The sequence below is a fragment of the Malurus melanocephalus genome, unplaced genomic scaffold, assembly GCF_030028575.1.
Source record: "Malurus melanocephalus ecotype Western Australia unplaced genomic scaffold, MMel_1.1 scaffold_492, whole genome shotgun sequence".
Taxonomy (NCBI): domain Eukaryota; kingdom Metazoa; phylum Chordata; class Aves; order Passeriformes; family Maluridae; genus Malurus; species Malurus melanocephalus.
Window position 1 is genome coordinate 446093 of NW_026623724.1, and position 12580 is coordinate 458672.

General features: G+C 36.8%; 1 protein-coding gene across 1 annotated transcript in view; it reads left to right on the plus strand.

Annotated features, from left to right (window-relative positions):
* ZNF804B (zinc finger protein 804B) overlaps nucleotides 1-12580 on the plus strand; it is a 217156-nt gene that overhangs the window by 187887 nt on the left and 16689 nt on the right. Inside the window, exon 2 of the mRNA XM_057381129.1 lies at nucleotides 1876-2019. Within this exon, the coding sequence (XP_057237112.1) occupies nucleotides 1876-2019 (144 nt within the window). The remainder of the gene's footprint in view (nucleotides 1-1875; nucleotides 2020-12580) is intronic.

A 12580-nucleotide genomic window follows, 5' to 3' on the forward strand; every position in this document is an offset into this window, starting at 1 on the left:
CCCTTTGACCTTCTGTCTTCAGGTAGGTCAGTTCATGCAAGTTTCATGGGGAGATTTAGAATTGAATCTAAAGAAATACAATATCGAATTTATTATCTTTGAGTTCAGCAATCTGAGAATTAAGGATGTAGGCCAGGTTAGTAATTTAGAACCTTGCAGTGTTCRGAGAGAGATAGAACCTCTGGAGAATTTAATCTCATCCTAAAATGGGTTTTTGAAATAGATGGGATTAAAAACCATTTGGCAGTGTCTAGCATTTTTCTGTTTCTTWCAGAGAAGATTAGGAAACTGCCTTACCCATACACCTGACTCCTAGACAGCCTAGTTTAGATGAAGTTAATCTCACTGGCAAAGGCAGCCTCTAAAACTATGGTGTAAAAAAGACCTACTCACACCAATCTGAGGCTGTAAACACCAGGCAAAGCAGAAGGGCTCAGAGCACAGAGCTGTGCAAGGCTCAGTGTSTCACACTGTCACCAGCATCCGGTTGCTTGGCCAAGGCTCAGGCTTGAATCATGCACTCATTAAGAAAGTCCTTCCCACTTTGAAGCGCTCAAAATGTACATTTGCGCTGTTCTGCCATGCCCAAACACCAATCTYCACCCTGCTCTGGTCCCTGAGCAGTGCTGGGCACAGAGATGTGCTAAGAGCAGGCTGGCCCAGATGTGCAGCATGTCCTGGCCTCAGTGTGCTCTGCGTTTGTCACGCAAAGGGTGTTGAAAGCACATGGACAGCAGAGAACAACTGCACAGCAGGGGGAGCCTGGCAGCAGAAAGTGCTCATTTCTTTAAGAGAGTAAAATGATATGGCAAATGATGAATTACTGCAATCCCTGGCAATATATTACACACACTCAAGAAATTTCAGCTTGTCAATATGAATATAAAATGCATAACTTTTACTAGCTTTTTTGATCTTGTTTTCCATGTCAGAAGTTTTCACTTTAATGCAAAATATTTAAGGAAGTGTCATAATAATAACCACACTATAATGAAGCACTTTAAAAATAAATAACAAAGGCTGCTGYCAATTTTGCATATCATGCCCTTTATTGAAGTGTATTAATTTGAGCTCAGTAACTTTTGGCTCTTATGTTTGAAGTTTTCTCTTTTTACCAAATATGAYGTATTGAAATAAAAGTATTTGACTTCTACAGCAATCACTTGTGTCACTGGGGAGATATGGAGGGTGACTATGACTAATTTTCTAAATATTAATTGTGTTTTTACTGTTTTTAGCTGTGTTTGCATGAGCCTGGACATGAGCTACTGTTCTCCAGGCAGGCAGGAGTTTCAGTTTGGGTACACTGGATGGTGTGTCCCCTCATGCAGATGTTGGGAAGGACAGGGAGGAATAGAAAAGGTTCTTGCAGAGGTGGCTCTGCTCCAGGGAAATCTCTGCCAGGCACAGCAATCTGCTGCCTGGCCCYACTGAATATTTCATAGAAGGTAGAAAGCAGAGCGCAGAAGGAAATCTGCCATAGTATGAGATTAAACCAGTTTATTTCTTGTGAGCAATAGTACCTGGAGGAGCAGACAGATGTTGGGGCAATCTGGGGCTGGTGTCAGAGTTTACAGGCTGACACTGGGGGTTTACTCTTTTTTTACTGCTGGGCAGTATCCTGATGGTATTCCTCTGCACCCATTCCTGTTACTTTTCATACTGCAGAAYCTACAATAAGTAGTAAGAACAATTTGTCAAGAAACACAACTCTTTTCTTAAATTAAATTTAAGACCAGAACCTCCTGAGCATGTTTGGGATGGAGTCTGGTGTTCCAGCTGTCCAGTGCTTGCAATRTGGATGATGAAAAGAGCTGCAGAAGCAGGAGCTCACAATCTCAAGTAAATTGTGTCCCTTTGCTTCTGCCTTTGCAGGACTAYGCTGAGAAGGAGAAAGCTGCAGCCAAGGCCCTAGAGGATGTGAAGGCCAACTTCTACTGTGAACTGTGTGACAAGCAGTACCACAAACACCAGGAGTTTGACAACCACATCAATTCTTATGACCATGCTCACAAGCAGGTAAACCTGACAAATRTACAGCAGTCTGTCTTCCTTCGTCGTTGATTGTGGGAAGTTTCTAATTTCACCCGAGTAGAACACAATTCAGCAGTTGGTGTTTTGAACTCTAACATGCTACTTTCCATTAAAATGAAATGGAAAATATTAATCTTTATCACAATTTCTTTTAAGCTACTCTGATTGAAAGACCTCCATCTGTAGTTTTAAATACATGCTTAATACCAATGTCCACACTTGATTTGATATATTTAAATGGGCAATTATTTATAAACCACAGGCAGGGGGAAAGACCACTTCCTCAAATAACCAGGTCCCTCTTTTGGATGCAGAAGGTATATGATCATGCTGTTTCAAGCTCGTTCTGCTGATTCAAGAAAAGAGTTTATTTTTTTTCTTTTTTAAAGCATATGTTTCTGGGGTTAGAATCTATGTCTCAGGTTTCTCAGGGTGAAACACATTTTGCCTTGCATGCAGAACAYGATATTAATAATAATTAATGAGATGCTGGATTCCTGAAGAAAGATAATAAATACCAGTTTTTTATCAATTTTTTGTGTAAATCAATTTTATCACATTTGTGTGTGGTAGGTATGTTCTACCCATATGTGTCTATTAACCTTATTTCCTGCAGCCGGATTATACTCCAATTTTAGCAAAATCCATATTTCACTTGGCAATGTGGAAGAAAAATGCAATTAATTCATTAATTAATACTTCAGAATTTGAAGAAAATTGTTTGCAAAGTTCAGGAATTAACATTTTTGAATCTCTGAAGTGAAAGCCCACATCTGCTGATGTGACACTCTAAGCACATGTAATTTTATTCCACACATTTATTTTTACCCCCTGTATTTCAGCCAGTGTTTGCATTTAAGTGCTCACATATTGCGTGCATCTGAGTTTCCAGGGAATTACTGTCCTCTGTGTGATCACACTTGTGGGTTCACAGAGGTCAGGAGCTCCCTCACAAATACGTGAAACCATTTGAAGGTCCAGGTACTTCTGATAGAGGATTAGAAAATAGTAATGTTGAATAAAATGAGCGATACTAAAAGCAAGATTCCTCACTCTCCCTGAGAGAAATCTTACTGTCTTCTGCAGTATCACAGAGGATGTAAATCATCCTGGAATTTTCTGTGTGCATCTATCACAACTTCATTAAAAAACTGCCTTAGGTCTGCCCACTCATCATGCTGAACCGTCCTGCTGAATTCAAGCAGCCCAGAGTCAGTCACYCATGGGTAATAACAGGACTCTTTAGTCCCATCACTCCCAAACCAGAGTTATGCATTTAAGTGTTAAATCAAAAGCTATTCCTCTCACCACCATTTCATTAATTAATCCATAAAAATTTTTGTAATAATACAAAACAAATGCTTTTCCAGATCCTAAACATGTGACTCTAATCCCTATAAATCCCCATTTGCTGCACAAAAGATTTTTTCATCCTTCAGCCGTTTTTTTAAGTCATCAGAAATGCATCTGAACTCAAATGGAGCCRTTTGTGCCCTTTCCTCTTCACACACGCCCCCTGCAAAAAGCAATTTCTGCTAAATCAAACAGCCAGCTTCAYGCACCAGCTATGACTGAGTTGTTGGGCAGGGGAAGTTTTGGCAGGTTTCTGCTATGAAAGGTCTTGTTTAAGCAATAAAACTCTTCTTAATTTTCAGATAAATTTACTGCTTTAAAAGCTGCCAGGCAGAGTGCTGGAAACTAAGAGTCTGCACAGAAATGCACAACACATACAGAATATCAACCAACAGTGCACGCTCACCTCATCCTGCCCTTCCAGATGTAGTTCAGAAGCTCAGTTAGAGCAGGATTAGCTGGCTACCCTCCTGATGTGACAGGGTAATTCAGTCTCTKCTGCCCTCTCACTTCTTACCTGGTCAGTCTAGTCTGGGAACAGCATTAGTCTGCCTCTAGAAATAGCGTGGATGTACCCTTTTCTCTGACTTTTAGTCAGTCACAGAAAAGCCTCTATTCTTCATGCTTTTATCAGAGTAATCTTCAAAAAAAACCCATCCCAGACTTAATTTATGGTTTCCTGTGGGTTTATTTAGCTTAGTTTCAAAATGTTTCTTCTGGGAGGGACATTAGCCACCACAAGAGCTTCTTTCTCTGAAGGCATGTTTTCTGTTTCCCAGCAGTAATTTGAGGGCAGCTTTAGTAATTTGCATGGATATGTTCTAAACATCATTCTTCTAATGAAGAGTAAATTAAAATAAGACACTTTTTGCATCTTGGTAGCAAAACAGTGTATTCCTCCCATGTGATTTCCCATTTAAATGTTACTACTTCACGATTTGTTTTAAAGTGGCAATGATGTTTAGAGAAGATAGGCAGAAAAAAGGAAATTGCACTGAGTGCTTAATCACGAGTCTTTTGTTTGTCTTCCAGAGGAAACAGATTTTATTCAGAGAATTATGGCTTTAATCTCCAAATATTATGTTTTCACAAAATTAATTTTGTGATCCATTTTCTTATAGACGATTTCAACCCGTTGTTGTAGCAGAAGTGCCAGGTCCTGCTCCTAGCAGCTGGCGTAGCAGCCATTGCCCTCCCTGTCCTCGGAGGCTGCAAAATGTTRTGATGACAGCCTGGCCTTGTTTGCATAACTGGTCTTTCTGCTGTCTTTCTGTGTCAGATTATTCTAAAGCCGTATACTCAGACTTTTTCCCTCTCTCTGCTTGCTACATRCCTGCATATTTATAGATAAAAATTATGACATATGTGTACACATATATGCATCAAATTTTGACAGACCATCAAAGATCAATGCCTAGTTCTTCATTATCTTCTAACACTGTAATGACCCTGAAGAATTCTAATATTATTTATCTATTTTTTAATAACTATGTCTGAGTATTAAGCACTTCTTATTCCTTTGGTTGTCTTGTCAGCATTGTCAACGTCTTTCCTAACACACTATTAAGAATTTTTTACTGATATTACCTGCTACTGGAAATTAATTTCTTTTTGTGCTGGGCTGGATGAAGTGAACACAAAAAATCTGTCTGATTGCAAGTCTKCACTCCCACCCAGTTTTTCCTGAGCTCTCAGTTGCTAAGCTTGATGATTAACAAGGCTGGGGCAGGAGTGTGAGTGACTTTCCCTGGAGAATTCTTCATCACCATAGGGCCCTGTGCATACATATCTCTTTGGCCCACAACATATCAGCTAATCCAACTGAAATCACAGCTTTTTGCCTTTGTGTTTTTTCCTATGACTTTACAAAGTCCAGGACAGCAGTCATGGGGAATAGCCCATTTGGTGAATCTGCAGTGTCTCTCCTCGAGCATCAAGGTGAATCGCTTTCTCACCGTGTTCTCTGCAGCAAAAGTTAACTGCATCAGAACTGATCACCTCAATTCTGCTGAAGCAATCTGAGTGCTGAAAAGCAGAAGAGCCCTGGTGTGAGTTCATTCAGAAGTGATCAGGATACAGATAACCAAGACAGGCTGCTACCTGGAAAGGCAATATATGTGGAAGTAGGCTAAGCTGAAAATATGCAACTTTAGGTTTTTATTAACCTGGTTGTGTGCATCTCTAAAATGAAACCAAACTTGAGCAGAGATGTTCTTTTGGTCGACATCAATAAATTGAATCTTTTAATAACTCCAGGTCAAGCACAGTGTTCATCCATTCAGTTAACATCAAAGTAGTTGGAGCTTTCAATCTTTTTCTATAAATAATCCTTAGCAATCAACAAGGTTTTTATGTCAGCAAATGAGAAAATCACAAAYCTGTTCCATGTACTGCAATATAATAATTGTGATGATAATGATAATAATAGAAATAAGCAGCAAAGAAAAACAAGACTGTATTGCCATCTTGGGGTTTCTGAAGACAAAACAAGTCTTTAGATTCATTGTCAACATTTAGCTGTACAGAGAAATGTATCACATTCTCTCCTATGAGAAAAAATACACTAACAAACAAAAACCTATAGAAACCATCCCACAAAATGAATTTTAGTGTTCTTGAAGCAGGCAGTACCTTCTATGTAGGTGAACAACACACTAGTTTATATTCACATATGTGTATTTTAGTATTTATACCCATGCATACTAGCATTGGTGATATTTTTGGCATGAGAGTCTGATTTAGTGTGTACAGCTGTTGGCACTTACTGTTAAGCCTTTATGGTGCATGTGGATTTAAACTCTAATTCAGGCAGAGATTTAGCTCCTGTTAAACATCAAAGCTAGAAGATATGCTTACATTTTAGCTAGCATTGCTGCTACMACCCAGAAAATGCACTGATACCTTAACTCAGAGAAAGCTCCAGGAACRAGTGTGATGCTCAGATCTTGTTAGCACATCTTGAGGATGTTTTTTCCAGCATCTCTGTGTTTATTGAAGGAAAAGTAAGTTATGTCTTTTGGCTCTAAGGTAAACCTCTATTGTCCAAACTATTTTCATTAGGAGGAARGAAAACTAGTTTGGCAATATCTGAGGAAGTTCATCCTAGGATCTGGGAAATTAGGCAATCATACTAGGAAACTTCACTGGGGAAAAAGTAATGCATATTTAGCTGCAAGAACACTAATCACAGACAGGACTAAACAGCATGAAGGTTCACTACTGTGTGTGCTTGTGCAGTCTCTGCTGTTTTTCCTTGATACTTAGGTGGACCCACTGTTCCTCTGGTGTTCCCATGTGGACAAGGCCAATGTCCTTCTCAGAAAATTTCTATACAGATCAGAAGCTTTAGTAAATGACAGTAAAAATACATAGTATTTGCAAAGTCAAGAATAAAGAAGTGAGAAGGCTTCAGAATCGATACTGTTGGGACACCCCGATCTTACACTTTTGTGTATAAAATAATCTTTAATCTCAGGTTGCATGTTGTTTTCTCTGAGGAAAACTCCCCTACTAAAAATGGGCTGTACTTTAGAATTTAATCCATTTTGTGCAAGGGATGAAGCTGCTGCCTGCGAAAGAACTGATGATGTGAAATGAGGGGTAAACAGAAGGAGAATAAGTGGGTTTGTGAAGCAATTTTGGAGATAGGTGTGATGGACAGAAACTGCAAGAACAGAAAGACATGGAAGTATCACTCAGAAAACAGAAGACAAGGAGAAAGAGGAGTTACAAGAGGAAGAACCAGAAGAAATAATCCACAAATGAGGAAAGATACCAGGATTAAGTGCAGCAGGAAAGTCTCAATATCAGCCACTTAGAGCCACCAATGTCTAAGCCATTGCATTTAGAGCTGAGGAATTGAGTGAATAARCTACATTTCAACTCTAATTCTGATAGAGAGTACCAGAGATATTGTACTGGCACACAATGTTGTACTGAAAATAATACAAAGGACTACAAAAAATGGCTGGGATCTGGAAAAAAAGCAAACAATGGAATGCATAACGATGATTTCTTATACATTTTCATCTTTTATTTCTGCTAGATAATATAAAACCAAAATTTTCTTGCTCTGAATGCTTCTTTCTRTTATTTAGACATAGAGAAATCCTGCCTTTTGAAAAACATGTTTGCATCACAGCTGCTGTGCTTCAGAGCACCTGCAATCCAGCAATTTTGAAATGCTGAAGTAGCAGTTCAGGGGAGCAGACAATCAGGTTGTGTCACATCACAGAAAATAATGCAAATAACAGTAACATAAAGCAAAACAGGATGACATCAGCATTTAAGCAAAGGAATAGTGTACAACGTATGCACAACAGCAGGACATAAACAACATGATAATGCTGTGRCTTCCCTGCACCAAGAGCACTTATTTTGCCAGTTTAAAATTTTCTAAAGTGAATGCTTGCTTTATAATATCATGCAATATTTTCTTAGMTGTTATGAGGGGAGGCTGGTATTTATAGGTCTGCTGCATGGAGATGTTTCAGCTGCACACCAGAGCAAGTGCATGTACCCGAGGAGCTCTGGAGCAGCATTATCAAATACCACTGAGCACACTCTGGTGATTAACAGTGACTTGAGGCAACACATTCCAAAGAAATGTCACCAAAAACAATTCTTCATTTTAAATTTACCAGYCTGWGCAGATCAGTGAGCTTTATAAAGASCTGTTAAACYTGCTGCCCTGCCAATGCTTTGCTGCTTTCTTATTATTCCGTGATAAAGTAAATAARTTGGCAGTATTCATCCTTTTTAAATTGCATGTTACTTAGAATAATGAGATTCCTTTCATCATTAGCCGTAAAAAAAAAAAATATTGCAAGTAATGCAGAGCTTCTTTTAAATTTAATGTCTTGATAAGCTAAATTGTTAAATGCTAGATGTTATGGAATTACATTTGGTGTTCTTTAGAGTGAATGCTAATTAACATGTAAATTAGCAATTTAACCCTCTTTAAATTGGAAAAAACCCATGGGACACTTAATTTCATAGTTGTTAATGATGGTCCAATGACTGTAGAATATTTCTTAAGCATTTCATTATATAAGGAATTACAAAAGTGTACTATCAGATTTTGGCATTTAAGACAGAGCAATAACCAGAATGTCAGTAAGAGGAAGTGCTTTTCATTAATGCCTGTGTTATTGTTCTTTCTATTCTTCTCAGATGGTACACTTTTTAATTACTAAAGTTTTAAAAGTTATTTTCCTAGCAGGAGGAATGGTTGATGCAGTGTAATGGATGGCTTATTAAAATAAGCAAGGAACCGTGAGGATTACATTTGTAACAAAACCAAAGACAATGATGTCAAATGACAGAAAAATATGAAAACCCACCTCAAAATATAATTTTATATTTTAATTTTGTACAATAATTTCTCACTCAGAGCATGAAGAAACACATTCTTGTTGAATTATATTTAGACAAAAGGTGCAGTAATCTGCTGGAAATTCRACATCTCTGGTTCAAATAATTTCCCATTGCTTCAAACTTCGCTTCCATTTAAAATACAGACAAAGGTCCCAAAACTATTAATTCAAACATTCTGTTATGACTTCTTTAACATGGCAGTGATGACTGAAACAAAAAAAAAAAATTGAAACAAAGTACTTTCTGAAACATTCCATTCAAATGTTAAAAAATGAGTTTGAGCCAGCCATACTTCTTCAATCTAGTACATAAAAAGAATTATCAAAATCAATATATTCATCTTAAGTTCTGAGTTCTGAAATGCTAATACATGCAATACATAGAATATTAATTAAACGAGATAGGCATGTAGAACCTAAATATTTATGTTTCGATTATTATTCCCTCTTAACCTTTAGGGCAGCCAGGCTGAAGTTGTGCCTGTGTTGTTTAACAAATAAGATAAATTATGTTGCGTGTTGTTGTACTTTTAAACATCTCTGTATTCAAAGTTTCACCCACTTTTTAAATACCAGAATAAGGACACAAGAAGAAGAATAAACGGAATGTTTTCTACCTACTTCTGTGCAAAACTTTATCATTCATGTGAAACTGTCTGCTCACAATAAACTTGCAACAGGGCAGGRCTCAATTCAGATGTACATTCTATTTCCTGAGCCAGCTCCGCAAAACAGGCAAACATTGCATAATATTTTGCACATATTTTGCACAGTTGGTTGGGGTTTTGTGTTAAATCAGTAGATCTGTAATACCTGGTGCCATTTTAAGGTCAGGCTTTACAAGCTTTGCTTCAGTGAGGTGAGAGGCAAAGCCCTGCCAGGCGCTACGATTGGATTTGATGACTGCCTGTTCACAAGTACCTGAACTSATATTTGTGGAATGACTTTTAGAATAAGGCATTATTCACCCAGATTAAGGAACYTGTTTTCACAGGATTTACAATTCTGTACACATCTTACCTGGGGCATTGCTGTGCCATAATCAGCTTTTTGGAAATACAGCAATTAGCTGTGCTAGCAAAATGTTAAATATTCACAGAAAAATTACATTTTTCTTGGCTTCTGCATAACTGTGGAACTTGCTTATAACTTTGCCTCACCTGAAAAGATTATAACWCTTTTAATCCCATTGACATCCACAAAGAATATCTGGCAATGTAAATATCTGTCTAGAATCTGCATCTATTATAGTTCTGCTCATTTTTTAATGTCTCCACCTTCCAAGCAGAAATTAATATGCAAGAATGTAGCARAGCAATTGATTCCTGTGGAGCTTTAAGTCACACTAATCACCTGTGTTTGTGTTCGAGGAACCTTACAACGTGCTTTGTACATGTTTAAGGGGCATTCATAGCAGAAACAAATATTTAAAACAAAACAGAAACATATCTGTACATCACCAAGACAGCAATAAAAATGATGAGATTAGTAATTTATTATCCTTATTTAGTAAGATGCCTTAATTAACATCTTTTAATATTTCTCTAAGGACAAAATAAGGAAGGTAATTCGGACTAATTATAATTTCACTTTTTTTTTACAATTTTATCATAATTAGGCTCCATCAGAAGCCATTTAAAAGATGAGAACTCTTTACCACATTCTCAGAATAAATTTCAAGGTAATGTATAGAGAAATGTAGGTGACATGCATGAGAATACCAAACAAATATACTAATACAGGTGATGAGACATTAAAAAAATTTACATTTTTTGAAAAAAAAAAAATCAAACCCAAGCTAAAACCAAACCAAAGCAAATCAAAAGATCCTAAACACTGATTTTTCAGCAAATGTTGTTTTTAGAGTGGAATATTTATTCAGGAATGAGAAAAKATCAAAACCATATTTCATACAGAAGTTTTACATCATGTAGTTTCAATCAATTTGAAATGCTTCATAAAGATTGGAATACTTTGCTTCAACAATGTTAAAGAAGTACATTACAGAAGTTCATGTAAAATATGTAATAATACTTTCATTATGTTATTGTAACATAGACACATTTTGCTTATCATTCTTGAGATAAAGAAATCATGGAAATTGCAACTTTAAAGCCTTGTATGRCACTGTTATTTAGATGCATTGACATCAAGCCACTAGATATTTTCATTTTAAAAACAAAATTTCCAATTTTTATTCTCCCACTAAGACTAAAATAGAAATAAATCACAGATATCAAAGTTTTCTGCACAGCAGAAATTCTAATCTTTTAACAAGTGTGCAAGTATAGAGGAATTGACAGACAGCCCCTGTGACATACTTCATGCTGATAACTAGAGTTTCTTGGCTTGTTTTCAGCCCTTAGCATGTTGATGGATTCCGAGTTGAAGTGCTTCCTTCAAAAGAGAAATACTTATGTTGAAAAGTCACTTTCCATTSATGTGTGTTTACATTTTACATCTAGGATCTGTGGTATTTAACGGGGCACTGAATCATATCTGCAGAAGTGCCACAGCCTGTTGCTTGTGCTCTGAACCTGCCCTGGATCACCTGTCTTAGCCTGGATTGCGTGAACATCAAATCATAATTGAAAAACTATAGGATAAAGTAATGTTATGTTTAGGGGTAAAGCAATGCAGTTTATTAATTAACATTGTCTCCCCAGTCAAGGGGTCACAGCACTGAGCTCAAGAGTTCAAGGGTTTGGACAATCCCAGGAACGGGGTGTCATTCTTGGGGTGTCCTGAGCAGGGCCAGGAGTTGGACCCAATCATMTGGCTCAGAATAATCTGTGTTGCTGTGATGGTTACCAATATGTGAATACAAAAATATTGTCTAAAAGGTACAATGTAATTTGCACCTTTCATAAAGAATTCAGAATATACAGATTATACTTGTCTTTACTTCAAAGCAATATTAATTCCTCTCATCAGCTCATAATGACCATCTTTTCTGAGTTGTGTGTCACTTTTGCATAATTTGAGCCGAAGTTACACTGAACGTTCAATTCATTGACATAATCTTGGCTCTCAATAGCCTGTGTCAGATTCTGATTGCCTTCCCATTTTGAAATTTAGCACCGCATAATGTCAGTTTGCCTAGTGGGGAATCANAAAAAAAAAAAAAAAAAAAAAAAAAAAAAAAAAAAAAAAAAAAAAAAAAAAAAAAAAAAAAAAAAAAGAAAAAAGAAAATTAAGATTCTGGCTTCAGTATGAAAATAAAGATCAATCAGGACAGTACACATGCCAAACAGCAAGTCATAGCCTAACACATCTAGACATGGAGTGCATCAGATGTACACAGCAACTGTTATAGCAATTCTGTTAGTTCAAGGCATTGAGCAAATTTTTTTTCCTGTATAATATTTTTTGCTGTTACACAAGGTCTCTCTAAAAGCTAAACCAATATTACGTGGAAAAACAATCAATATGTTCTTCAGAAATTGAAATTATAATACTTCATCCAGCTGCCCTACTTCTCCTTCTCTCCAGAATAATTTCCGTATTGTTTTAACTCACCTAGTCTAAAGAATYTGAAGCCACTACCACCATATTGTATCTGTGCTAATGCATATTTTAAGAGGCTTCTTTTTCTGTTTCAGTACATATTCTCATGTATTTCTCTTTTTTTGCAAGAAATAATTAAAATTCGGGGGTGAAGAAAAGTATGGATTACTAGACCAAGAAACTATGGTATAAATAAAAGATCAACTTCAAATTTTACTAGAATGAAAATTTTCTGGAAGGGAGTAGTAAAGTAAAGCTGTCTTAAAAGGTTCTTTATGTCAAGTGACAGGAAGGAATTTTAGAAGTGACAA